The 27,113-nt window shown below is 42.8% G+C and overlaps 1 protein-coding gene across 2 annotated transcripts; it reads left to right on the top strand.

The window, feature by feature from the left end:
* The first annotated feature begins 227 nt into the window (after positions 1 to 227).
* Positions 228 to 27,113, top strand: CCR6 (C-C motif chemokine receptor 6). 2 transcript variants are annotated; one of them, XM_030022629.2, is made up of 4 exons: positions 228 to 316; positions 19,964 to 20,070; positions 23,240 to 23,316; positions 24,205 to 27,113. In XM_030022629.2, the coding sequence occupies exons 3-4, from the start codon at positions 23,308 to 23,310 to the stop codon at positions 25,288 to 25,290; spliced, it is 1,095 nt and encodes a 364-aa protein (XP_029878489.1). In that variant the 5' UTR covers positions 228 to 316; positions 19,964 to 20,070; positions 23,240 to 23,307; the 3' UTR covers positions 25,291 to 27,113. The 2 variants fall into 2 exon arrangements, with proteins under 2 accessions (XP_029878489.1, XP_029878488.1); XM_030022628.2 differs by lacking the exon at positions 228 to 316 and adding an exon at positions 16,678 to 16,759.

Below are 27,113 nucleotides of genomic sequence, written 5' to 3'. Positions count from 1 at the left end.
AAAGGATTCTTTCCACTATGCAAACCCATGCATAGGCATAGCAGGAGGACAGACTGGCTGATTGAGAAACTCCTGGCTGAGCTCAAATGCAAAAATTGTATGGAAAGTGGAAGTGAGGATGGGCTACAAGGGATGGCTGTGGAACTGCACAGGCATACAGGAATGGTACAAGGGACATCAAAGCTTGGCTGGAGCTGAAGCTAGCAAGGTATGTGAAGGCAGTAAGAAGGGTTTCTGCAAGTGGGACATCAGTAAAATGAAGATGAAAGAAAATGGGGGCCAGCTGCTGAATGGAGCGGGTGACCTAGTGATGAAGGTAAAGAAAAAAACCAGAGGTACTGTTTCTTCTTCACCTCTGTCTTTACTGGCAAGGTCTGCCCTCAGGCTTCTTTGAAAAGTTGTGGTGATCAAGGGACATTCCTGATGACTTGAAAAAGGAAAATGTTATGTCTAGCTTTTAAAAAGGTGAGAAAGAGGATCCAGCAAGCTACAGACCAGTCGGTCTCACCTCAGTCCCTGGGAAATTTGATGCAAGTCCTCGTGGCAGCCATTTCTAAGTACATGGAAGAAAATAAGGTGACTGAGAACAGCCAGCATAGGTTTATGAAGGGCAAGTTGCACCTGACCAATGTGATCACCTTCTACCATGGCTCTGAGGGCAGTAGTGGATGTCACTGTCTTTGGCTTTAGGCAAAATCTCCGGAAGCATCTATGTAGCCAAACTGGACAGATGGGCTGGGTAAAAAGCAGCTTTGCAGAAAAGGGCCTGGAGGCAGCTGTGAAGAGTGAGAGCCTGGAAGAATGAGTCAGCCTGCTGGCTGTGCTTGTGTAGCTATCAGGCTGAGGGAAGCGGTTATTTCCCCTACATCCCCTTCCCTGTGAGACCATACCTGGAGTACTGTGTTCAGTTGGGGCTCCCCCGGTACAAGAGATGCCAACAAAATAGAGCCCACTGGAGGGGCCAGAGGATGGTGATGGGGCAGGAGTGTGTGATGTGGAGAGCTAGGGATGTTCTACCTGTAGAAGAGAAGGTAAAGATGGGTGGTTAAGCTGTGGTCTTCCATGCTCACAGGGGGCCGTCTGGAAAACAGATCTGGACTCTTCCTAGACGTGCCCAGTGAAAGAACGACAATCAACAGGCAAATTGCATTAAGAGAAATTGTAGCTGCGTACATGAAATAAAATTTTAAAAATCACCATGAGAACGGTGTGGGTCTAGAGCAGGTGCCCAGAGAGGTTGTGAATTCTCCATCTCTGGAATCAAAACTCAAATGGACAGACCCAGAGCAACCTGATGTAGCTGTGAAGTTAGGTCTGCTTTGAGCAGGAGAATGGACATCCAGAGAGCCCTTTCAACCTAAATTATTCCATGATTCTACCAAAACAGACTGTTATATGGTAGATTAGTTATCATGGGAATAGACAGACTCCATCTGGCTGCCTCTGTGCACGCAAACTACCTTGTTTGCATGTAGAAACGGTTTTGCTAGTTTATTGATGTAGATGTTCATGTACATGCAAACTGTCCCATGAAGAAAGGCCAGCATTTGCAAATATAGTAGTTTAACATCAACTCTACTATAAGGTTTTAAACCTTATGTTCTTGAAGGAATCTCTTAGAAAATGTGAACTTAGAACACAATTAGATAGTGCACTGTGTGAGTAACTGCAGCTGATCCTTACACTTCGATCTATTTATGTTTAAAAACAAGCCATAAGGTTTCTAAAAGTTGTTTTTTTCAGTTTCTTAGCAGCTTTAATTGTTTTGTTTCAATTGCTCTATGCTATGGGGAAACCACAACAGATACAATACCTTGTAAAATCAGGTCATTTGCACAGTTCCCCTGTGAAAGAATCACATGCATCTTCATAGCAAGAAAGGTGCTTCAGCTTTTTTTGCTCCGAAATGGAAAAACTTCCGCCTCACGCTCACAACATGGTCTATTTTGGCTGACAAATGTCCTTCAGGGCATGCTGTAATGGGCACTATTGGGAAAGGGATAGCATGTGGCAGAGCAGTGTTTTCAGTTACATTTTTGGCTTAGGTGATCGTGGCAGAATGGCTTTTAAACTGACGTTCACGTTACGTTTTAGGCATATAATTCTGGTGTTTTGTGTTAGATTAAGTGACAAAAAGCTCATCTCCACAACTGGAAAGGAGGACAGAGGGGCAAGGTAACTCCTGCAGGGTTTACTCTGATCCTGCAGCTCCCGTCCAGAGGCGTGGGGCTGTGAGGCTCAGCACGCCGCGGCCCCACAGACCGACAAGCCCCTTGGAAGGTAACCTGCAGCGGCACCGAGCCTCCTGCTCGGGGTGGTGGTGGGGGGGCAGCCCACCCAGGAGGTGAAACGTGGCCGGGAAAGGCTGTGTGAGGAGAGGGGATGGTGGAGTCCACCTGCTTTTGTGTAGGTGAATGGTAGGTTATGGGATGAAGGCTCAACTCTTAGGAGCACAGAGGACCAAGGGCAGGGTGGGCCTGACACTCAGCTGGAGCCCCTGAAGCCCCTGCCCTGTCCCTTCCCTGGGCTGCCCCAGGATCGGTGCCGGCCCACAGTCCCCCAGGCGAGCCCCCAGGTCACCTCACGGCGTGAGGGACCTACAGAGGCATTGGATCACGGTGGGATGCCCGGGATGCTGGGGAGGACGATTTGGTTAGTGCATAAGTCCTGTTATGGGATGTTTAGGGCCAGGACCGAAAAGGAGGGATCACGGTGGTTCGGGGGAACAAGTGCGGGCAAACAGAGGGAAAAGGGATAAGAGGGGCTGGTCGTGTGCGAGCAGGCTGCTGCTCAGCACCTTGTCCGGCTGTGCCTGCCCCTGACCAGCGATGTCTCTCCCGAGCACTGTTTCCAACCCTTTCTAAACATTAATAAAGATGCTTAAGACAGTCTAAATAATTTTGGCTTGTGGATGAATTAGGGATGAAGTTAGGCAAAATCTTGAAACATGCATTTCCTTGAAATCAATGTGATATTTGCCTACCTATGCAATGTTTTACAGAGGCTGGGTTTTTTCTGGCAACCTTTGTAAGAAAAGGCAGCTTTATAGTGTTAAGCGGCTCAAATGAGTGGCTGACATGTTGACTGATGTTTTCTTCATCTCCTTTGAACTGCAAAGTAGGAGGTTTGTGCTTTGTTCATTAAAAGGAAACTGATAAAATTGAAAGTTAAATAGTTTGAATAATTCCGAGCAAACTGAGAGGGAATTACAAAATACTAGTTCTGGCTTTCAGAGGCTAAAGCAATCCTGGAGATTAGAATTATGTACACTTGAACTTCATAGTTTAGCACATGTTAATGGGAGAAATATGAAATTTAAAATAATTCTTTAAGGAATAAATTATAGATTTAAGTAACAGACTCTGCCATAAAAAATTGACAACCCCCCCCCCCCAGCTATTGTTAACTGTAGCACTGCAAAACTGGTGTTCCCCAGTTACACTCAGTCAGTGGACTAAGTTAATTGAGTAAGTGAAATTTTAAATTAGGCACCTGACCAGAAACTGTTAAAACTATGAGAAAGTCTGAATTTTGAGCAGGTTTTTGCATTGCAGGTCCCTTTAAGTTGTGGTTACAGATGCGGGGAGGTGCTGACATCAGAAATCTGATTTTCCCAGAGAGAAGTAAGACAAATTCTCATGGACTTCTTCCACAAAAGAGAAATTAAAATTCATGAATACCTTTTCTTCCCCTAGTGCCTGGTTTCAATAAGTGTGTGCTAATTTGATGGTGCTTAATTTGAAGGAGTTGAAAGTACCAGTCAAAAAAATGAATGCATTGGGGCCATAGGTTTCATCTAACCTGAGAAGCTAGGGTAGCATAAACTAGCATGATGTTAATGCACAGTAGCTCTTCTGCACTGATTCCTTGCATGCATGCTCCTTTTGCATTAAATATCAAAATGAATTAAGCTAAACTGTGGAAAGATGCAAAGGATTCTGGAGAGGTACTAAAAATATGAGCAGAAATGAGTGCCAAGTACCAATTTGAAAGAACCCAAACTGATACAGTTTATACGAAGAAAAAGAAATCAAGCACATACTCATGAGTTGAGACTAGCCCCAAGAACACTGAAGCTGAGAAGGCAGTGGGTAATAGCAGAGAGCAAGTTATATAAAACTGATTGAAGCAGTAAGAGTGCCCACAGCCAGCACAAAAGCCACGTGCTTGGTGCAGGAAACTGCGCTGCCGAAGGGATGGCTGAACCTGTGCTCCCTTCCCTGGGGCGTGTGGCTGTGTTCTTGATAGTGAAGCAGATACCAACTTTGGGCAATTTAGAGCAGGGAGCAGCAGATGGGGAGATTAATTTGAGTTAAAAAATTAAGAAGTCTGAAGAAATAACAGCAGCACATTAGAGATTAACTGTAAGGAATGCTCTGGTTTTGAAGCAGAAAGTCAGAATCCCATTTGTAAGCAAAAATTTAGAAGGTGGACTTTGGTTTTGGCTGTGGCCTGGTGTTGTAGGGGACGTGCTAGACAATATGTTTGTTGGGGCAAGATGAAGAGTTGCATGCCTGTAGCAGCTCATATAGACTATCTCTATATAGACTCTATACAGACTATGGGCCATAGCTCTGGCTCACTGCTTTTGTGTAACAGAAACACCTTGTAACACAACAGCTCTAGCAGTGCACAAAGACGGGAGGCCTATTTGCAGTGCAAACCATGTAAAGAGGTGTTCTGCCTGTGAAACGCATGATTTTTAGGGGCAGATCCATAAAAGTCACTTGCTCCACTCTCCCTCATTGATGGTGGGAGCAGAACCGCAGAGGTCCTCTTCCTGCACTGCAGCATGTTCACCACCACAGCCAGCACCACCCCACCTTGGGCGCTATCAAGCAGCTCAGGTTTGGGTGCAATTCAGAAAGGTGCCTGAGAGAGGAGGCAGTTTGTCTCTTTCTGTGTCTTCCTTTGTCCTTTTGCTGAAGAGTAGCATTTAAGGTTTGGTTCAGGGCCGTGTGGAATTTAGAAAGCGTGGAAGTTAAGTTAGAAACCATGCAAGTTAGAGTGCCGTGTGCCTCATTCAAGACTCACTCTGTGCCCAGCATTGACCAGTCCCACTCCTTCACAGTGCAGGTTTTATACCAAAGGATCGAATCTCTGCAGTACAGCTTCAAACCTGAAAGAAAAATGGGGTCACAAATATAGGCCAATTACCCATGCATCACGGAACAGGAAATCTTGCAGAACAGCCTTTTTCTTTTTCGTTTGCTCCTCTCCCATTGTGGTTTGCTCTTGTGGTCTTTGAATTTAAAAAAAAAAAAGGATGTATCCTGACTCATGCTGTTGTATAACAATGTTCTTACTGATCACCAAGGATCTGTTGGTCATGGGAAGCAAACTGAAGACTGTCCAGTTCCGTGATCCTTTGTAATAAATAACATCTATAAATTTTCTTGTCACTACTGTGCTTTTGCCCAGGTCAACAGCTTTTCTTCTGCACAGTAGAGCCAAATGCTGCTAATGAATCATTTTATTGTTATTTGATCCTCCCTGTGCTGCCTCGAGGGGTTGGGAAAGTGAATTGAAACAAACTTTCAACAGGTAGGAGCATCAAAGAGATTATTCAGATCAAGCAAACCTAATCAGTTAAAGCTTATTTTCTCCCTCCTTAGTTCCAACAGTATAGGAGTCCAGAAGGTGAGCTGTGATAAGCTGACCACATAGCTAAAGGCAGACTACTTTCTTGAGTATGGCTGCCCCTTTCCTCCCCTGGCTTTTGTTCTTAACCTGAGGGTTTAATCTAAAACTGCAGTAGTCTGTTGTTTACTGCCAGGCCGGGGCACGCAGTTATTTGGAATGATCGTTAGCGAACTGTGGTCATTATTTTAACAAATACGATATTTCATAGAATTTAATGCTCCAGCTCAAAGCCGTGGCCGTGCAGAAAAATCTCACGTGGTGGAGTATTTGCCAGGGCTTTGGGGAAAATAGAGTTTTGCCACTCAACGTATTGCCTACCAGCATGAGGTGCCGAGAGGATGGTCCCCACCGTGTATTCTGGCTGGGAAGGGGCAGTGCCTGCGCCATGCACAGGGTTGCACCAGGGGAGAGGAATTTAATAGTGTGATGTTAAACCTACCTAAGTGAATAAGTGCAGGGACGCTGACATCTCTTATGGCCTTGTGTTAACCTCTACCTGCAGAAAACTGCATGTTTAGATAAAACTACACAAGCACAAATTTGTATCTAGTCTCAGTTAGGCACAAAAAGGAGGGATGAAGGACAGTGGAGGATCCTCTGCTGTATATTTAGAGCCTGAATGGTCAGTGGTGAGGCAGTGTGGGACCTGTGCTGAAGTTCTCGTGGAACACAGTGAGGCATGCTTGGGCTGTGTGCTGCAGAGCCTTCCTTGCTCTCAGATTTGTACAGTGGTATTCGCAATAGGTTGGGGTATTCTTCCTTCCCATTAGTTTGATGGTTTGTGAAAAGGTAAAACCCACTATTCTCAGAAATGCCCTCTGCATTCATTAGTCCTGAGGCCTGTCAGACTGGGAACTCAGCCATGCTAAGCACAGCATAAGTAGCCACAAGATGGTGGCTTAAAAAGTCCCTTGGCTGTTTCAAGCTCCTTCCCTTTGTATATGGTCTGTTTCCTCTTTGGCTTCCTTTCTGACTTTCCTCACCTCCTTTGTTGCCTTTATTCCCCTGCGTCTCCTACTGGATCCCGCTCCCTCTGTTATTGTCCCTGCATTGCCCCTGCTCATCCCATCTCCTTCTCAGCTCCCAGTTGCACTTGGTTTCTGCAGAGCACCACCACAAACCTGACCGACAGAGCTGTGCTCCCACCAGCCACCTCTGCTCCCAGCACCAGGAGAAATTACTTTTGCCCGAACACGTTCCAAGGAAGGGACATCTAGCACTGACCTGCATCTCCCAAGGTACGCTCACAGGTCTGCCGCAGGCTTCATGGGCGACTCTGGCTAAGCTGCTTAATGTTTCTGTGTGCCAAGTCCTCAACTGCAGAATGTAGGTGGATGGACCTGCTGCAAGCTGGCAGTTTGTCAGCTCGTGAAGTTCATTACATCCCCGAGCACCGCTAGTGCCCACATGGATTTCCTCCCATGCTGGTCCAGTCACCCTCTTCCTCTCTGATGCAGGACAAGGGCCTGGCATTACAACTCAATGACTTTGCTGAAAGTGAGATGGTTTGCAGCCAGCCCACTGTTTCAGTCTGGGATAGGTCTGAAGAGATGGCAATGCTATTGCTCAGAAGGAAACAAAACCCACCCTGGTGATGATCCCGCCTTTAGAGCAATTTGGAGAGGAGAAAGAAAGAGACAACACGCTCTCAATGGGAGTAAAGACAGTTCAACATACTTCTGTATGTGCATGGGAGGCCTGACTAATATATCTGCTGGTCTTCTCAGGGTCCTGGAAGAAAACCCTTGAATTGCCTTCAACTCAAGCAGAAGATTTGGTTTCCCCGTAAGAACACTATGTAGTTCCTGAAGAGTCCAACAGTGGAGGCCTGTACTTAATTGGTGGTACATTAAAGCAGTTGTGGGGTGGGAGGAGGTGCAGGAACAAGGCAGACTGGGAGTTAAATGTTCAGGAGGGGCTGCTAGGCAGAATTGGGCACCCCAGAGACGTGCTTAGAAGTCCTAGTGCAGGAGCAGTGCTTCAGACTGCAGTCTGAAGTTCAAAGCATTTGAGTGGGATAGGGACAGAAGAGATCCACCTTGAGAGAGCAGGCTGGCAAGTATCCCAGGAAGAAGCTGCTGTCTACAAGAGCTTCAAAGCCTCAACAAGAGCTGGAAACTAAGGTACTCTAACACAGACTGAACACCACTCTGGCCTTGCAGGACAGCAGAGAGAGAGAAGACGAAAGACGTTTAACGTAGGATGTTACCACCTCAGATATAACAAGATAAAGTTGGAGGCAGTGAGCAATCTCTGCATTTATGACTATTAAAAGAAGAAAGTCTGATTCTAGTCTTTTCCAATGATTAGAATAATGAGGTTTCTACTTCATCAGAAATCGTCTGAAGCCCTCTCTAAAACAAAGCACCCTTAGTACATGGCTTATAGCAAACTGAACTCTCTCAAAGTTTCTTTCTTTATTCAAATAGCAGCTTTTTTATTTAACATAGGATCAAAGGGGGGCTTTTAAGAATAAAACCTTGTGCTGCCCTCAGTGAGGGGGCATCTTCTATAGTAGGAACTCAAAATAACTTTTAACCACAAATCTCCTGTTGCTTCTAAAAATCTTTCAGTCTAACGTTCTGTCTTGCCTTTTACAGTTTTTGTTGCGCTCAGCTGTGATGGAAAAGTAAAATTAGTGTAAACAAAAATTACTTCAAAGTCACAAGAAAACCCTCAGGGAGAACTGCAAAAATACTGGCTTTTCCCACACACCTTTTTTTGCAGGCTGGAGTGGCTTCACACTTACCCTCCATTTCGCTTAACCAGGCAGGATCTACATTAAGTGCTTGAGGGCTTCTCTCCAGCTGTTGGCACGGCCTCCCACTCCTCCTTCACGGGCAGGGTGGCACGTCTGAGCAGAGGGGTAGAGTCTGAAGCTCAGCCTTTCCCTTACCTACCACCAGCTTGCACTGAGAAGTGTCTACCTGAGCACTGAAACTTCGCAGCTTGTTCAGATGATTAGGAACCCACGAGGAGATAAATTACTATTGCAATACCATCCCGTAACAAGAATTTGTTTTCTGAGTCATTAATCCTGCCATTGGTTCCACTTCTGTAAAGCTGGGGGAACTTCTGAATTCTGAGGTATAACTCACGGTTATCAGGTAGTAGCATCTCAGTAACACAGGACACAAACCTACTAATTACAGTGTAGCTCCTTTCATAGTTACTCTTCAATAACACCACTAAGTGAAGCATCACAGTGCAAGCTCTTTTGTTGTATTGATTAGATTTTTTAAGCAGCCCCACATTATCACTTCAGGAACCTTCTGGCTGAGCCCATCTGGTAGGATTCCGTCCCTTTCTCCAGCACGGCCGAGACGTGGTGTTTATCACATAAAATTACTGGGAAAATTGCAGCAAAAATCCTGTATTAGAGAAAGCTGCTTGCCTGTTTTAGCACCACTGAAGTATTAACAGCAAGGATTCTTTGACAAGGGTACAAGCCAGCCTATGCTAGAGGTGGTGTGGATCAGGCTGGTTGGACAGGTCTGGCAGCATCCAAAGGGGAACAAACCCCTCTAGTCCTGCTGCTTGCATTTGCTGTGGGAAGTGGCCTGACATCCTTCTCTTTTTCAGCCATGTAGGCTGAGACCTAGAAGTCCCCCTCCCGCTTGTGCTGGGAGCGGTGGTGACAGGGAAGCAGGTTTTCACTCCAGCCTCACAAAAGACAGTAGGTAAAGCTTGCATCGTGCAACACCTGTATATGTCAGAATGGAAAAAGGAAAACAACCCCCTGGAGACACCCTGGCTGACAGTAGGTTGCTGTGTGAACTTGGACATGAGGAACACACCCTGTCGTGGAGCTGGGTGATGTATATATCCTCAGAGAGCTGGCTTGGCAGTGAATGCCAGTCTTGACATCAATGTAACAGAAACCCCTTTCTGTTGGACAGGCAGAACGGGGCTCCTGAAGGATGTGATGGCTCTGTGTGCCAGCTGCAGCAGGGTGACCCAGGCATGACCGGCACACACAACACATCATGTCCTGCCAGGAAGATGTCATTGTCTCTCCAGAACCAGGTCAGGGTGAGGTTTAGGGGATCCTTTCCAGATTTCATGTGTCACTGTGGGTTAGTGTGGACAAACCTCACCTATGTGGGTGAGACCTTCCCTCTTGATTTTGTGTGGGAATGACAGTTCTCACCAAGGAGAACACTTTTTCCACAAGCAGAGGGAGGGGAGGCTAGTTAGACCCAACTATATTTAGGATCAAGGTCTGGGGTCTTCTCGCTGGCTTTCGCCTGACCCCTGAAGGAGTTGGTTCTGTTTGCTAAACAAGGGGGAAATTCCTCACTTGAAAAAAAACAAAAACCAAACCAATGAAGAAAGAGAATGAACAGTTTTCTGTTGTTTTGGCAAGCTAAGCCAGCCACCTGGAGAGGAAGGCAGGTGCCAGAACCCAGGTGAAGGTAGGGGACTGCTGCCTGTGGCAGCTGATGTGTTGGTTCAACTGTCCCTTGAAACCTGACTGAAAAACACCTTTGGGACTATTCACACATTTAGAAGTAGGCAGAGGTCCAAACACCTCACTGGACTGAGGCCTCCTCTGATTCAGAAGGGGCTGAAGAGTCAGTGCTGCAATGTTAAATGAAATGCAGTGGTTAGCGGTGGGTGTGTTGACCATGTGCCTTCACTTTACACTAGCATTGAGAAGTCAAGGAATGGATTACACAAACTCCATTTAACCAACATTGTTTTGAGAAACCGATTATGGTTTTGGATCCTGGTTTTGTATGTTTGATATTAAAAGGTAGTCTGCTAAATGGTTCTTGTGACGTATGCCTTGAGAGTTAGGGCACTTAGTCCTGGCAATCAGGACTGAACAGGAAGAAGATACTTGAGACAAATGGACAAAAGGTGCAGAGGAGCAGCACCTCTGCCTTGATGACTGCTAGCAGGTACAAGGAAACAACTGGCTGGGCCAGGTCTCATTTCAGCATTTCAGCTAGCAATGGTCAGAGGTATTTGGGGAGAAACAGAGCTTTGAAATAGGAAAAGGAACGTTGTGCCTGTGAAGTGATGAAAGAACAAGACTGCTGGCCCAAATATGCTGAGCTGAAGCATGATCACTGACTCCAAACACAGACTGGTGAGGTCAGTTGAACATGGACAGAAAGAATGCTTTCAGGGTGAGAGAAAGGAATATATCTGTCAGATGGTCCTCTCTGAAGGGAGGGACTATGCTGGGGCATGTTAAGATTGGTTCCTCCCTGTCCCTCTTTGTAGGAGGAAGCAGATAGAGCCAAGACTGCTTTGTGTGAGGCCACAGAGAGCAGCCACAGGGAGCAGCTGCAGTTCCTGGCGAGGGCTAGTGTCTAGGTCATGATTCCTGGGATAGGCGCTAAAGCTTCAGGGTAGCAAGAGCCCACTGGGGATGAGTGATGGACCAGTGCAAATTTAGATGTCTGCCAACCCTGGTCAACAAAGTGGGAGGAAGCTGCAGTGAAGCAGGAAATGGTTAATAGTAGCACACTTTCCCAAATCTCAGTGGTGGAGGCAACCAAAACATCCTTGGGAGGAGCGAGCATGGGTAGCTATCAGTTGCCAGCTTTCTCAGGTGTGTCCTCACAGACACCCATGCTTTTTCCCTTCACTAAAGAACATCTCTGTGCTGCACAACACAATCATAGAATAGTTTGGGTTGGAAGGGGCCTTTAAAGGTCATCTAGTCCAACTCCCCTGCAATGAGCAGGGACGATACCATGAAGAGATGAGTAAGGTGCCTGGGTGGGCTTCAAAAACAGTCTAACTTGGAGCAATATAAATGGATCCTTTGGAGGCTGTACTGCATCTGGCACCTGAGCTACCTGCCATAGCTTTGCACTGGGTAAGGAAGATATATTGAGAGACCTGTTAAAAAGTCTTGGACTTGCTGCAGATGGAGAAGTTTCCTTGCCAAGACCAAGAACCATAAACAAGTTTCTGGTTTTCCAGTTTGTTTTGGATTTGCGTGGCAAGATTTTGGTAGCCAGGGGGCTACAGAGGTGACTTCTATAAGAAGCTGCTAGAAGCTTTCCCTATTCCCAATAAAGCCAATGCCAGCCGGCTCCAAGATGGACCCGCTGCTGGCCAAGGCCGAGCCCATCAGCAATGGTAGTAACGCCTCTGGGAGAACATACTTAAGAAGGGGCGGGGGGAAACCTGTGCAACAGAAACTGCAGCCAGAGAGAGGACTGAGAATACATGAAAGAAACAACCTTGCAGACACCCAGATCAGTGCAGAAGCAGGGGGAGGAGGTGCTTCAGGCACTGGAGCAGAGATTTCCCTGCAGCCCATAGGGAAGACCATGGTGAGGCAGGCTGTCCCCCTGCAGCCCAGGGAGGTCCACGGTGGAGCAGATCTCCACCTGCAGCCCGGGGAGGACCCCACGCCAGAGCAGGCGGGTGCCCAAAGGAGGCTGTGACCCCACGGGAAGGCCGTGCTGGAGCAGGCTCCTGGCAGGACCTGCAGACCTGTGGAGAGGGGAGCCCACGCTGGAGCAGGTTTTCTGGCAGGACTTGTGACCCTGTGGGGGACCCACGCTGGAGCAGTCTGTGCCTGAAGGACTGCAGCCCATGGAAGGGACCCACACTAGAGCAGTTCGTGAAGAACTGCAGCCCGGGGGAAGGATTCATGTTGGAAAAGTTCATGGAGGACTGTCTCCCATGGGAGGGACCCCACGCTGGAGCAGGGGACAAGTGAGGAGTCCTCCCCCTGAAGAGGAGGGAGCAGCAGAGACAAGGTGTGATGAACTGACCCCAACCCCCATTCCCCATCCCCCTGCGCCACTGGCAGGGAGGAGGTGAGGAAAATCAGGAGTGAAGTTGAGACTGAGAAGGGAGGGGTGTGGAAAGGTGTTTTTAAGATTTGGTTTTATTTCTCATTATCCTACTCTGATTTGATTGGTAATAAATTAAACTAATTTCCCCAAGTTGAGTCTGTTTTTGCCCATGACCATAAGTGGTGAGTGATCCCTCCCTGTCCTCATCTGGATGCATGAGCCTTTCATTTTATTTTCTCACCCCTGTCCAGCTGAGGAGGGGAATGATAGAGCAGCTTTGGTAGGCACCTGGCGTCCAGCCAGGGTCAGCCCACAACACAGCTCTAAGTTCAAATCAATCCCAGAATGCCTACATAACTGAATCTGCTCCTTTTTTGCTACCGGTGCCACCTGGCAGGAGTGTTATACCTTGGCATCTGGGCTACTCATCTACTGTTCTTCACTGTCCAGCCTGTTGCCCTATAGTATCACTTCAGTAGATTTAGCTGTGCTGCATGGTTATCCAACATACGTGCCCCACAGCATTATCAGGTCCCTTAGTGTGCGCTAGATTACGTTTGTGGAAACAAACTAATCATCTCTCAGGAATGGGATGCAAGGACATGCTTGCATTCTCTGTGCAGCACTGAATTAATCAACAGCAGTTGCCAACTTGCTGCTTCTGTGAGGAAACGATCAGTAATGTGCCTCCTGTTACTTCTTTGGTTTCTTTTTTTTTTTCTTTTTTTTTTTTTTTTAAACCACCTCTATAATCACAGTGGAAAAATCAATTTTATCAAAGCACTAACCACCAGTAAGTGACTGCATGCGTGAAGACCTAGAGATCAAATGATAACAGCAGTTGCCCACTCTTAGAAGGGAAGTGAAAGGTGAACTATCTGCTGCAATATGAATTCAGAGAGCTGTGTTAGCTGTTCACAGCAGAGGATCCTGTGTCAGCAACTGCTCTCCCTGTCATCTGCTTGGCACAGCACCCCAATGTGCATTTACTTTCCCTCCTAATCCACATGGAAATTCATGGGTATCCTCAAGCCTCTAAAGGGACTGAGGTACCTAGCTTCTGCTGACTGCAGTAAGAGTTAAGTACCCAATACGTTTAAAGCTTATTAAAAGCAGAATGATTTAAACATGTGCTTGATTATCTCACTGTTCCACATCTGACCATAGAGAGGATCTGTGATTAGGGCACAACTTCCTTCCTACACCAGTCTGCACAAGTGGCATCTCAGTGGTGACTGTTTAGGAACAGTAATTCCCTCTGTGCAGACGACCTGGAAGGAAATTTTCCTCCTTGCAGAGCAATCTCTTGTGGGAGTTTTTCTCTGGGTTGCCTCAGATCATTGGTGTGGTTAGTGGTTACAGCCTGCATTATGGTGTAGAAGTAAAATGAAGGAGTCATTGTCTCATTGAAGTGGCCAGCCAAACCATCCAATTTGTCTTTACAATTGGGGAAATCACAGTCCATGAGCTGAAAAGCTCACACTGCATCTTGGTCCACACAGGAGGAAAGAAATATTCTTTAAGCTGTATCCAGCCCATGCAGGGACTGTATTTTGTGCAGACACAATTTCAAATTTCATTCTTCCATTTCAGCATTTGTGGTTTTAGGTGGGAGCCAGGATCCCAGGTGCCTTTAAATTTCCATACTAAACAACCAATTGCATCATTAGGCATATAAGCACTTTTTAAACTCTGTCTTTTAGTTTTACTCAGGCCATGAAGGCCACTGCTGTGGAAAGAGAGGTGACTGGGGCATTCCATGGTGTGGGTCTTTTGTAAAAACAGTCATATAAAGAAAGTACAACTCTAAAAAGAAATCAGGTCAATGAATTCAACATACTCAGGTTGAAATGTCAGTGCTTGGGAGTATAGACTGATGACAGGCTTTGAGAAACTACTTTGGTAGTTATTTCAATGAGACACAAAACAGAGAATGAGTGACTGAGCGAGCAAGAAAAAAACCACGTTACCACAACTGGTATGGTCTGACTACAGCATCAAAAACATAGAAATTATGTCAGTGACTGCATATTTAACTCTGCTTTTCTCTTTCCCTTGTGTTTGCAGCATTTCTGATACAGAAACTCACTTGTCCTCTACAGCCTAATGTAAATTAGTCATACATTGGCAGGCAATTCAGCAGAACTTTCTTGCAGGGACCACTTACTTCAGAAGGCAGCAGTTATTTGGAAATATTTTGCAATATTTTGCCTTCTTTGTAGAGATACATTTCATTAAAAAAAATTAGCAGGAATCTGGTTTTAAGTCTTTCAGTGTAGCTGCTGTGTTAAGTTTGGTCTTACAATGACTTATTGTGTAAACGTTGCAGTAACATGGGCTTGGTTTCATGGATTCATTGACCCAGATGGGATCAAAGAATGTTGTAATAGGTACTTCTGATATGTGTATCTCCACTGGGCAGGGGAGACACAGGAATGAAGCCACTTTCCCCCTCCATGACCTCAGAAAGGACATTTGCAATGAAAGCAACCTCTTCACACCGAGGAAAAGAAAACATCTGGGTGATCATGAATTCCAATCCTTTTCCTGTTTAGGTTTCTGTGACACCTTAGACCATGGAATGACATTACTCATTGCCTACTTTCTCCATCCAAAGCTAGGAAATGTAGTCTGATTGGTAAACTCAGACTATGAAAGAGAATAAAAGCATAAACAACCATATAATAACCATGTGCATCTTGGTGCTTTTTCTAAACTGGCATTTTTGCTATACAAACTTCCATCAAAAATACAACAATTTTTTTTTAAAGCTTTTTTTTTCATCAACATTTTTTCCAAGAAAATAAAATTTTTTTAACCAGCTTTTCTGAAGCCAGTGATTATCAATGGGAGGATACACTTAGTGCTCTTTATGCTTCTTTCTGGAGGCCAGGCCAGCTAGGAGCTAGGCTGGTTCTAAGAAGTGATGCTGCAGTGAAGCAGAGGAGTGCTCTGAGTATGACTGTGCTCCTCCTTCAGAAATTCCATGTTCAGTCTGAGAAGAAATCACCTCTGAATCTTTACCTTTTTCACATGACCAGCAAACTGTTTCCCATAAATTTTTTTTAGTCTCCCTCCATTTTCAAATTAAATAGCAAGTGCCTTTGTGGAAGAAAACTGATGGATTGTGAGGTTTTACAAATGCAATCACATGTCTTTGGCTAGGGGTGAGAGCTAAACACTGATTATGCAGTCCCTCTCCTTCCCAAAGCGCTCTGTTTACAACCCTTACCCGTTTAATCTCCCGAGCCCTATTTGCTCCCATGGCAAAACCCCCCTAGAAGGCCTTAGGAGGGCTCTGTCTTCTCTAACTGGTTTGACAGAGGTGATCAAGTAATTAAAACATTGATGGATGCCAGTCAATGTGGGACAGATGTCAGTGCTGGGATCATGTTATTTCAGTCCCTGACACCTCATAATGCATGAGGAGGGCTCTGTCTGACACAAGGGGATAGATGGCATCAGGTGGCAGTGAGGCTGAAAAAGTGAACAAAAAAGATCAAAGGGGAAGCAAGTGAATGGTGCTACAAAACGTAATGTTGGAGAGAAATTGGGAAGACAACAAGAGGTGGAAATAAGAGAAATCTAGAAAAGCTGAACAAAGAAAGAGGAAGAAATAGGGAGAACAAAAAACTAAATACAGAAATACCAAAACCAGAAAAAGCATGTTTGACAAGGAATGAAAAGCCAGATGCGAACAAAAGGAGGAAAGTTTGAAAGAATTAATTATAAAAAATATATTGATAATATGGGATGATAACGTTAAAAAAAATTAAATGGGTAATACAAACAACCTGAATGTAAATGTACAGTTTACATTTTGTAGTCTGAAAGAATGATGGAGACACCAGACCCTCAGCTGATGGCCAGATTTTTGAATCAGAATAGACTGATCTAAATTTAACTGAATGAACATTAAAGCAGGATGGAACTGCATGGGTATGTGCATGCTGCCTTTCTTTGAGAATTATAAAAACCCCAAATCCTGAGTCATTCCAGAAGAAACGTGGATTCTGGAATAACTCAGATGGTGGTTTTGTTTTCCTTATCTTTCAATATTTTCTTTCCTTAATTAGTGGTGGCAGAAAACTCACATGTGGTGAGATTTGAGAAACCACAATAACCATATTAGCTAAACGAGAGTAGATTTCCTTTCAGAGCTCTAACATATGAACAAAAACTAACTACATGTGGGGGCTTCATTTGCATAACATGCAGATTTTCAAATAGCTGTGTTAAAAAGAAAAAAACTCTTTCCACTTGTCACAGCCTGAAGGTGAAGCACAAAACATCTGCAAGGAAGGCCGTCTGGGCTTTGTAACTGGGTTAAAAGAAAACGTGCTGAGAAGGTAAGTTGGACTAGTTGCCTTGTATTAACTTTGGCATTCACCTACATGGTGAATTCTTCACTTTCTGAAAGACTGTTGTTAATGCTGAATATTGAATATATTACAGACTAAAAGCATGAGATACATTTAAACTAGAAAACAACTGAATACGGAACAAGATGAACAATAGTTTTTGTAATGGATAAGCTAAAATTCTGATTTATCTTTTAATGACTCTCATGCCACAAAATAGTGTTGATAATATTAAGCTGCGTCACAGGCTAGTCTGTTAGTACTCCAAAAGTAGGTTGTTGTCTGAGAGAGATGCTGGAAGCTGTTACTAGCAGCAGAAGTGCTTGTCTGAGTGTGGACTACAATCATTAGGGACTTGGTTGGTGATTTGAAGTCACATTCATTCTTGTAATACAGAGGGAATTTCTACTGCTATTATTTGCTGCTTACATGACTGCCATGGGCTATGTTTGTCTTTGTGTAATGAAGTTTGCTTTGCAAGACGCAGATCCACCTCTTCAGTTGCAGAGTTATGAGAAAGAAGCACTTAAAAGGCCCACAGTGAAATGGCCCACAGAGAAATATCAGCAAATTCCTTTACCAACATAGAATGCACTCCTACTCTGAATTTTCTGTTTTTAACAGGATTTCAGCCCATGTTTCAAAATGTCAGACATTGTGAGCAGGAATCAGTGGTTTGCTTCAGACAGCATTTAGGCAGAAAGTGAGTTCTCTGTAAACAGGATCTAGGCTGTCATATATAGCTATGTTATTATAAAAAGTATGTGCACCTCGGCTTATCAAGAGTAAATGTACTATTCCTTGCAGCACTTGAAAGATAGGAGATTTTAAAAAGCAGCTTGTATTTTCTTTCAAAAAAAGTCCCGAAAATACCTTATACGCCTCATCTGAAGCCCAAATCAACTTAATTTGATGGTTTCCATTACTGCATTTTGACATGCAAATAACAGCAAGTTAGCAAAACCGTACAAAAATGTAGTTTAAAAAAAGTAAAAGCCCCTCTTAGCAAAGGTTAAAAGGGTGGCCTGAAAACTTTGATAGAAATTGTTATGAATTATGAAATAAATAATACAGTGAAAAGTACATCACTATTGTGATTAAGGATGTCTCGAAAGATTCACAAGGTCTAGGCACCTTGCCAATCATCTTAATGTAGAAAACTAAAATACAGTGCAGTTGCTTAGCACTTCCCACCACATTGTTAGTCATGCACCCTGCCCACTCACCCCCCTGCCTCTGTGCTGCCCTCTCACACTGACCAACAGCTCAGCATTCCTTGCTCATCTTCATAGGCTGATGAAAACATAGGTCTCCTTCAGCAACTGCTGCAAGTCACTAAATCTGGACTGCTTCAGACAGTTAGGATACATTGCTGAGCATGGTGGCTGCTAGAGAATACAAAAACTGTCCCACAGACCAAAGGTCCATTCAATGCCATGTTCTACTTCTGAAGATGGCCAGATGCAGACACCTGGGGAGAAGAACATCTGCCTCATGACTTGTTCTTTGATATCCTTGCAGCTTTCAGGAATCTGTCTTTTGAGCATTGCTGCACCCTGGCCCTCTAACTGCAGCTGCTAGTTTGGTTTATCAATAGAAATTTAAAATGCAGACAACCTTACTCGTCTGCTACAATTGTTTCTCTTGGCCTTCTCTCTTTTCTTCTCTGCACTGACACTCACACATCTTCATTCCTCCATGTAACTGGAGTTTACCAAACCATATTTCAAATGATCTACTACTTTATGGATTTAATCATAACCTTCCCCAGATCTGTGATGGCAGGGAACAGTTTAGTCCAAACAGCAATAAGGAGGCCAAATTAATCTTATAGTGAGTCCATTGAAGTTATATGAGTCACAATCCAGATAGATTTCACACTTTTTTTGCTTTGTATGCATCAGACAGTGAAGACTGCTTTTCAGCAGTAACAATCAAAAAACCCATGCATGCACTGTGTCCACATACGCAGTGAGACTCCCATTTCAGGGTTTTTAAGTATCTCTGTGTTGTTCTACGCAAATATGTTGGGATTTTGTCATAGCTGAAGTCCGGATCTTGGATCCTATGAAAATCAGCCACTGAGAAAATGAAATGTGCCTGCTTAAATGATTATGAACCATCACGACATGATACTTTAAATCTACCAAGTCACATTTTGACACGATGCAGCGTTTTTATTTCATTCACTGGGTATGGTTAGGGGAAAGCGGCACCATACTTACGCTGCTGGGGAGCCACTGCTATTGTGATATGCTCAGTTTTGAAAAAACAGTTGAACATGACATATATCATCCTGCGTTTCTTCAGGTACAGCATTCTATTAACTTAATCATATCTTACAAGGCTGCCTGTATTAATGCCATCTGCTGTCTCTAATGAGATCACAAGCTACAACTGAATGTTCATACACACAATTTCTAAAATAAATAAGAAGTTTGAAGGGTTTTTTTACTAGTTTTTGTTTTTCCTGCTAATGCAAACATCTAAGTTGTCATCAGAAACTAAGGTCTGGAAAAGAAACATTTATAGCTTTAAAATTCAGGAATCTTAAAATGAAATATTTTCATGTCTAGTTCCAACTAACTTTAACAACAGACCTGAACAGCTTGCACACAAAGAAAATGTTTGTGCCAAACAGGCAAATAGAATTGCATTTTCCTTCTTTATCTGGGCATTTGCACATATTTTTAGCAGTTTTAGCAGTTCAGACAAAACATTTGGATAATGTGCACCTTGACATAGATCAGATTATTAATTTTTCTTCAGAAGACAGCTATTATTCAATCTGGTAATTAACACTTGTCTCAGTTCTGCGGTTCTACTGTAAGTGATCTTGTTTCTTTGAATGATTAATGATTAAACTGCTCATCTGCATGACATTAAGTGCACCTTTTGCAAAAATAGGCCATCATTCAGGAAGTGTTCTGAGCACAGGGACAATTAACACCCCACTTTTTATGATTCTACTGCTAGCTTGATTATTTAAAAAATAATATCATTACATAGGTAGCCTAATTAGTAAATTAATTGCCTCCAACTTGCATGTTTCCAGCACAGATAAGGTTAAATGTTTTCCTTTATGTAAAAAAGCAGGTTATTGTTATTGCTTGTCAGGAGGAAGTGGTGATTATTTCAATTTAACTCTGTACCTTTAACTAATGGTGTTATTTCTTGTTTTTCCAATTAAAGTGCACTCCTGTTGAGGCTGATGGTAAATGTGCTTGAGGCAGCCGCAAAAGAATGTAACAGAATCACACATCCTCTTTCACCTGATCTTCAGACAATTTTCAAATCTGGTAAGTACTAAAATAAAATAGGTAATCTGTAATGTATGTATGTGTGATGAATGTATTAAACCGAACATGTAGGTAGGAGTGTACTTAAAATGGTGGGCAATGCTTAAAAAATACTTACTGATTCCCTCCAAGTACTGAGAATTTTTTTCCTTATAGAAATCTGTCTTTTTCCTGAGGTCTTTCTTTATCCATTTTCTTTTGCTTCTATAATTCAAATAATGTATTCGTATTTAAGATTGTAGTTTAGTCTTACTTTTGAGCACTCACATATTGCTTTCATAGTGAAAAGAAATATGGTAATGTTGATAAAGTGGAAAAATAGTAAGCTAAAAATTGCAAGGCTTATATATTTAATATTCAGAACATGAGTATGTTTGTGTTCACATGCACTGACATGTGCCCATATGTTGTATATAAACAATGTTAGAACACTCCCCCCATATATATGGAAATTTATTTTTTATAATTACCTAATACATTAATGCTAAATAAAGCCATAAATATGCAGACTATAAATTATACAGGTGCCTACTGAAAGACTGTTAGAGAGATTTAAATTGAAAAGAAAATTGTGTTTATAGGAGTTCTGATTCAACTTCCTTTGCAGCCAGTGCATCTTCTTCATAACTTCAGTGAATGCTGTTTCAAATTCAGAAAAGGAAATCAGCTCAAGAGATTTAAACCAGGTCTTAAATCTGATCTCTGCAATTCTGGTTTGAGCTTGAGTCCTTCTCTACTACTCTGATATCAACCATCCTCAAGAAGCTTTTTGCTGGACAGTGGAAGTCCTTTTCTGAATAGATGTGTGACTGGTGGTGCCTTTGTGAATTCCTGTAGCATCAGGGAGAGTACGCAGCTTTCCCATGATGAGTAGTTGTTGTTCCCTACAGGCTTTCTGCCGAGCTCTTCTGAGGACAAGAGAGCCCTTCTTCAGTGTTAATCTGAAGAAACCTCCTTTCTTAGCTCTCCTTGCAGGCTGTAGGAAACACCCATGTTCCTTTCTTCTAAATGCCTTCACCCTGTCTTCTTCCTTCTACGTGTTATACTAATGTTTGAGAGTGGCTTTGGCTAAGTGGAATGAAGAGTGACTGTTTTATAGAGAATACATGCTGTCAGGCTCTCTTTGTATATTTTAACCATGTACGTCCTAGAAAGATATGAATGACAGATACCTAGAAAGATATTTTTCTTGCAACAATATAATAACAGTTTCTAAAATAATAGCCTAGACAGGTACCCCTTTATTGCTGTCTAACTGAAGAGTAACTGTAGTTGCAGCCAAGTGCAAAGGGTAACAGAAACACCAAGCAAGGGCATGAGTGTCTGTCTGGATGGGGTCACAGAAGGGTAAAGCAGGAGATGGAGACTAGAGCTGCTCCAAGATGGGCTAGGGGACTGCAGCCCCAGGTGAACTGTGCAACTTATCTGCTTGCCTTACACATCTTTGCACTTCTGAGAGACACTTTGAATTGTTTAAAGCTTGCTTCAGAAGGTGTTCAAGCGCTTTCAGGCTGTCATATTCCTGCAGCTTCTAAAAATCAGCTTTGAAAAGCCAGCAGAGGAAGCTGGAGAGGTGGTTAAAGATTTATTTAAAGGGCAGGAAAGCCAGAGAAGCTGTGATGCTTAAGCAGCATCATATATTATGGGTCTTTACCCATCTGCAGCCCTCTGTCATGAGCCAGCCTCCCCACATGAGTCATAAAGTCTCATCCTCATTATGCTGTTGGAGGGTGTTCCCTCCCCCAACTTCCCAGTTGTATCTGGACCGCATCTGCCCCACTTTTACAGATAACTGTATCTCTCTCTCTTTCAAAATTCAGGTAATTCCCAAACAGGAAGGATTAGTTTTTCTAAACTTAAATTTGACCCATGTGCACTTCCTAATTAGCAGCACAACTAACAAAAAGCAGAGAAACTCCAGACAAAACTGCCATTCACAGGCTTAGCAAACATGGAACCTCATGCTGTCCAGCCCCTGCAACTACTGCATGGCTGGTCTGTGCCGTCCTCCCAGAGCAGCTGAAGAAAAGAAGAGAAGGACTGAACTCACACAGGGGAATGCCGGGGAACTAAATCTCCTGCCCGTGGGCTCCTGTGTGAGATTAAACAAGTCATTTAAGCCCAGCTTTGTACACGTGGCCACTAATAGCATGTTCCCCATTTTATCTATCTGAGACTTTAGACTGTGTGGTCTGATTTGCAGAAGTCGGAGCCTGGCTGCAACCAGAGCCAGTGGATGTAATGCTTTACATAACTGAAGTCCTTCATAATGCCAAGCACTCTTAAAAGTGATATTGGGGGCGGGGGGGGGGGGGGGGGGGGCAGGACGACAGGTGTCTCAAACTGAACATCTCAAATGGGTACTTACTGTAATGACTCAGTGCTCAGGTTCATTCCCTGTAAAATAAAGGTAATAATACCTCCTGACCACCACAGGGTATTGTGCAGATTAATTAATTACCATTCGTAAAATACTTAGGTCTCACAGTGATAAAGGAAAAGAAATTATTTTCATAGAGTGCAGTCTATAACACAAAGATCTGTGCACTGAACAAAGACAAAACAACACTAGGGCTCAGTCTGTTCATATGTTGTGTACTATCTTTTACACTACAGGAAGCAATCATCCTGGCACTCTTAATTTACCTTAGTAGTGTAATAAAAAAGAGCAAGTCATGTGGTGTTAGGAGGGCTGAGACACACTGATAACATGCTAGAATGAAAAAAGACTTTAAAGTGCTGTATTACTCTTATGGAGTATACTAAGGTAGTGCTGTTTATTTGTTCCGTATTTCCCTCAATACATTGATTGCCATTGTCATACAGAATTTCTGAAAGGAAAATTTAATTTACTGTAGTATATTGTGGTGCAAAGTCAAGGTGAAGTAAGAGTCATATATTCTCATATGTTGTTTATTAGATCTATGAATAAACATTCCATATGTAAGATTGTGCTCTTAATCACACTGATACAAACCATCCACTTTCCACAACTGCACATTGTGCTGCAGAGATATGTGATTTGTTGAGATGCTCTTGTGTATTGTTGATATAGTTGAAGTGATGAGATTCTTCTTTGAATACATGTTTTATTTCCAAATGTGTTTTTCTATTTGTTCCCATTTCTTTTGCTGGTTTCCCAATCCAATCTACTTTATGTTCTTTACAGGAATCCTTGGGAAAGTATTTTGAAGTTCTTCTCAACATATTTTTCTTTCTGAGAAGTGTACTGCCAAAATGAATTTTGTAAGTACTTAATTGATAAACTATATTAGGACATCAATAAAGCAATGAATCTGGAAGTCCCAGCTCTTTGAGGCTGCTGGTCCATATGCCCTAATCTCAGGAGTGATTAGCTGAAGTAGATGGTTCTAACAGCAGAGTTCACTGTCAAAGCACACTGTTTATTGGGTTTGCACTGTCCTAATGTAACTACAGGTTTGGTGTTTGTGGTGCAGGTAACTGTGTCTCAGGCTAGCCATCCTGGATTGCCTGTCTAGCTGAGTGGAGAGAAGGAATAATTTTTAGGCTTGATTTAGCCAAGCTACATTAGTAGGAAATGTATAACATGCTAGAGAGGCCTGTTCCCCGCCCTTGATGGTAAAGGAAGTCTAGACCCCTCCTTCAAATTCAGACTTTTACACTGTAGAGTCTTCTGTGATGGCAGACTAATCCTTTCTGCATAACGTATTTCAAGATGGAAACCTTTGGGCTATCCAAGAAGATTATCTCCATGTTCATATTTTAATTAAGATTTTATGAAATTCCCTAGTTAGTTCTTAGAAGTCTCCTCTGCAGTATTAAATGCATTTGTAATTGGGGTGTGTGGTTGGTGGAAACAGTGTAAAACAGGTAGTGTTGGAGGAAACAACAGTGATGTGGACTATCTTGAGATGAGTTTGATACAGGCTTGAAGCTGAGACATGGGAAGGACTGGACAGAAGTATTACAGTTATCATAATGGAAATATCACTTCAATTGCAAATCAGCAAGCCACATAGTACTTGTATACTAATTTTTGAATGATTTCCAAAGTACCCTTTATTTGTATGACTTTGTTATCTATCATCTTTCTACTATATAGAAATTAGAGATTAACACCTATGTGTTAACTGGTGATCTTCTTTTTTCCAGACAGAGCCTCGTACCACAGATTATCCATATTATTCAGACTATGCTTCTCTAATCACACAACCTTGTTCTAAGTTGGAAGTCAGGAACTTCACAAAAGCATTTCTGCCAGTTGCATATTCGTTGATTTGTATCATCGGCCTAGTTGGTAACATCTTTGTAGTGACGACCTTTGCTTTATATGAAAGAACCAAGTCCATGACGGATGTGTACCTCTTCAACATGGCCATAGCAGACATACTGTTTGTTCTCACTCTCCCACTGTGGGCAGTGAATTATGCTGCTGACAAATGGATTTTTGGTGATTTCATTTGCAAAATGACCAGAGGTATCTATGCAATCAACTTCAGCTGTGGCATGCTGCTTTTGGCCTTTATCAGTGTGGACCGGTACATTGCTATCGTACAGGCAACAAAGTCATTTAAACTCAGGGCAAGAACGCTTGCACATAGTAAACTCATTTGTTTGGTTGTGTGGGTATCATCAATTTTAATCTCTAGTTCCTCTTTTCTATACAGTGAAAGTTACAGCTTCTCCACCAATGAAACCAAAGTGATATGTGATCACAGATTTGACAGAGTGTCTGAAAGCACGATGCTGAAATCACTGCTGCTGTGTCTACAAGTTGGATTTGGATTTTTTATACCTTTCATATTCATGATTTTTTGCTATACGTTCATTGTCAAATCCTTACAACAAGCTCAGAATTCCAAAAGAAACAAAGCAATCCGTGTGATTGTATTAATTGTAGCTGTTTTCTTAGTTTGTCAGGTACCTTATAACATTGTTCTTCTTGTCACAGCCATAAATATGGGCAAGATAGACAAATCTTGTGACAATGACAAGATAATGGCTTATGCGAAATACACCACTGAAGCCATAGCATTTTTACACTGTTGCCTGAACCCTGTGCTCTATGCATTTATTGGAGTGAAGTTCAGAAGTTATTTTGTGAAGATAATGAAGGACCTGTGGTGCATAAGATACAAGAAATACAATAAACGTGGTTCAAGGACAAACTCTGATATCTATCATTCAAGACAGACCAGTGAAATTCTGACTGACAATGGATCTTCTTTTACTATATAATACAATTTGAACAACATTATTACTGAAGGACTCTTCTCACCAAGCAACCCAAACCAGTGTCACTGTGCCTGTGACAGCAAGTCATTTGGGCTTCTCTGCACCTCAAAGGGAGCTCCCACGATCTACAACTCCTTTCAGGAAAAGAATTAAGATAAAAGAAGAACACTGCCCTGTGGAAAACTGAAATCTTATTCACCTCTCTTAACATTCACACTCTTCTAAAGTGCAGTCTCTTAGAATTATCAGGAAAGTGAAGTTTACAGAGGAACCCTCCCTGCTTTCTAAGGAAAAATTGCATCTCACCTGTCCTACATCACTGAAATATTCAAAAGTACTAAGTAAATTAACTAGGTTATATCCAACTTCATTCTACTTACATTTATGTTGTTTCTGTTAATTACTTCTACCTGGAAATCCTCTTTAAGTGTAGGTCTCAACTGTGCTTTTGTTGCAGACAGGTCGTGCTGTGACAGTACCAACCTAAAGCAAACAGAGAAATAAAGAAACAGGCTGAAGGCTGCTGACATAGCTGAGCTTAAGTGTTAGGTCTCGTAAATCTTTGCCCAGTTCTACACTCCATCTGCTCATTGGGAGTTGCTTACACCAAGGCTGAGGCTGGTCAAAGCCAACAGTGACATGTCTACTAAAGAGAATATTAGAAAAAAAGAAAAAAATTAAAGAGAACACTGAAATATACACAGAAAGGTTTTCTGGCATCTCCTGAGATTATCTTCTGAACAGAGAACGGGGCTTTGCCTGAGACATTCTTCTCTTCATTTGCCATGGGATTCAGCTGCTGGAATCCATCAAAGCTGATAATCTGGTGAACGTCTCTTTGTGAAAAGTTGTTTCTTTCTAGCTGAAATTCACACTCCACTTTTTAAAAGGCAACGGACTATACAGAATAGCAATTATTCCAGCACTTTTTGTTGGAACTTGATTGGTGACAAAACATGATGCATTTCTTGGTATTTAGCTACCATTAGCAAAGTTTCCTTGGGAATGGATTTACTAGCACAAATATGCCTATATGAAATGTACTTTATGAACTTCATAAATTATTAAGGACGATATCAAAAAATAAGACCAGAATCTGATTTAATTCAGTCAGAATTTTTACTGAGTCAGCATTTGACTCACTATGAATATAGGATTATTTGTAATAAATGCAGTTAGTTTTACCCAGCCATGACTTTTCAGCAAATCCTCAGTGGGTCTTCTGTTCATTGAGCAAGCTTCACCACACTGCAGCAGTTCGGTGGGACGGTGAGGTAGACAGAAGCAGGAGCTGGAGGGCAGAGGGGCAGGATGGAGGAGAGAAGAGGAGCACCACTGTTTGCAGCCTGCTGAAGTACCTACCAGTCCTCTGCAGTTCTGCTGCAATGGGAGCATAAGCCATGACGGTGTCTGGACTTGCTGTTGTGTGGGACATTATACTCCTATGACTATGTAAATTAATGCAATTTGCAGCTTGCTGTTTACCTTGGTTGTTTTTTTTTTAAAGTTCATGGCTGAAGAGACAGCAGAGCTTGGATCACTAACCACTTCATTCAGTGGCAATGCAAAGGGCCAAGGACAGAGCTGGAGCTGAAGATGCCTTGAGGAAGGGCATTGATACGGCACAGCACAAAACTAGGACTGCCTTGGCTGGTGTAATCCATCCTTGTTTACAGTGCAGTGCGAGGTTTTTAAATATCAATGCCAGGTGTGATAAAGATTGCATATATTTATCATGACTGAATAGCAACCTAGGCAAGAATATGATACAAAATTATGTAAATGCAGATGCATGCATTTGCTGTATATAGCACTGATGATTTTCT

The sequence above is a fragment of the Aquila chrysaetos genome, chromosome 8 (assembly GCF_900496995.4).
Source record: "Aquila chrysaetos chrysaetos chromosome 8, bAquChr1.4, whole genome shotgun sequence".
Classification (NCBI taxonomy): Eukaryota; Metazoa; Chordata; class Aves; order Accipitriformes; family Accipitridae; genus Aquila; species Aquila chrysaetos.
The sequence above is the reverse complement of the archived record's forward strand: the minus strand, read 5'-3'. Positions and strand labels throughout refer to the sequence as shown.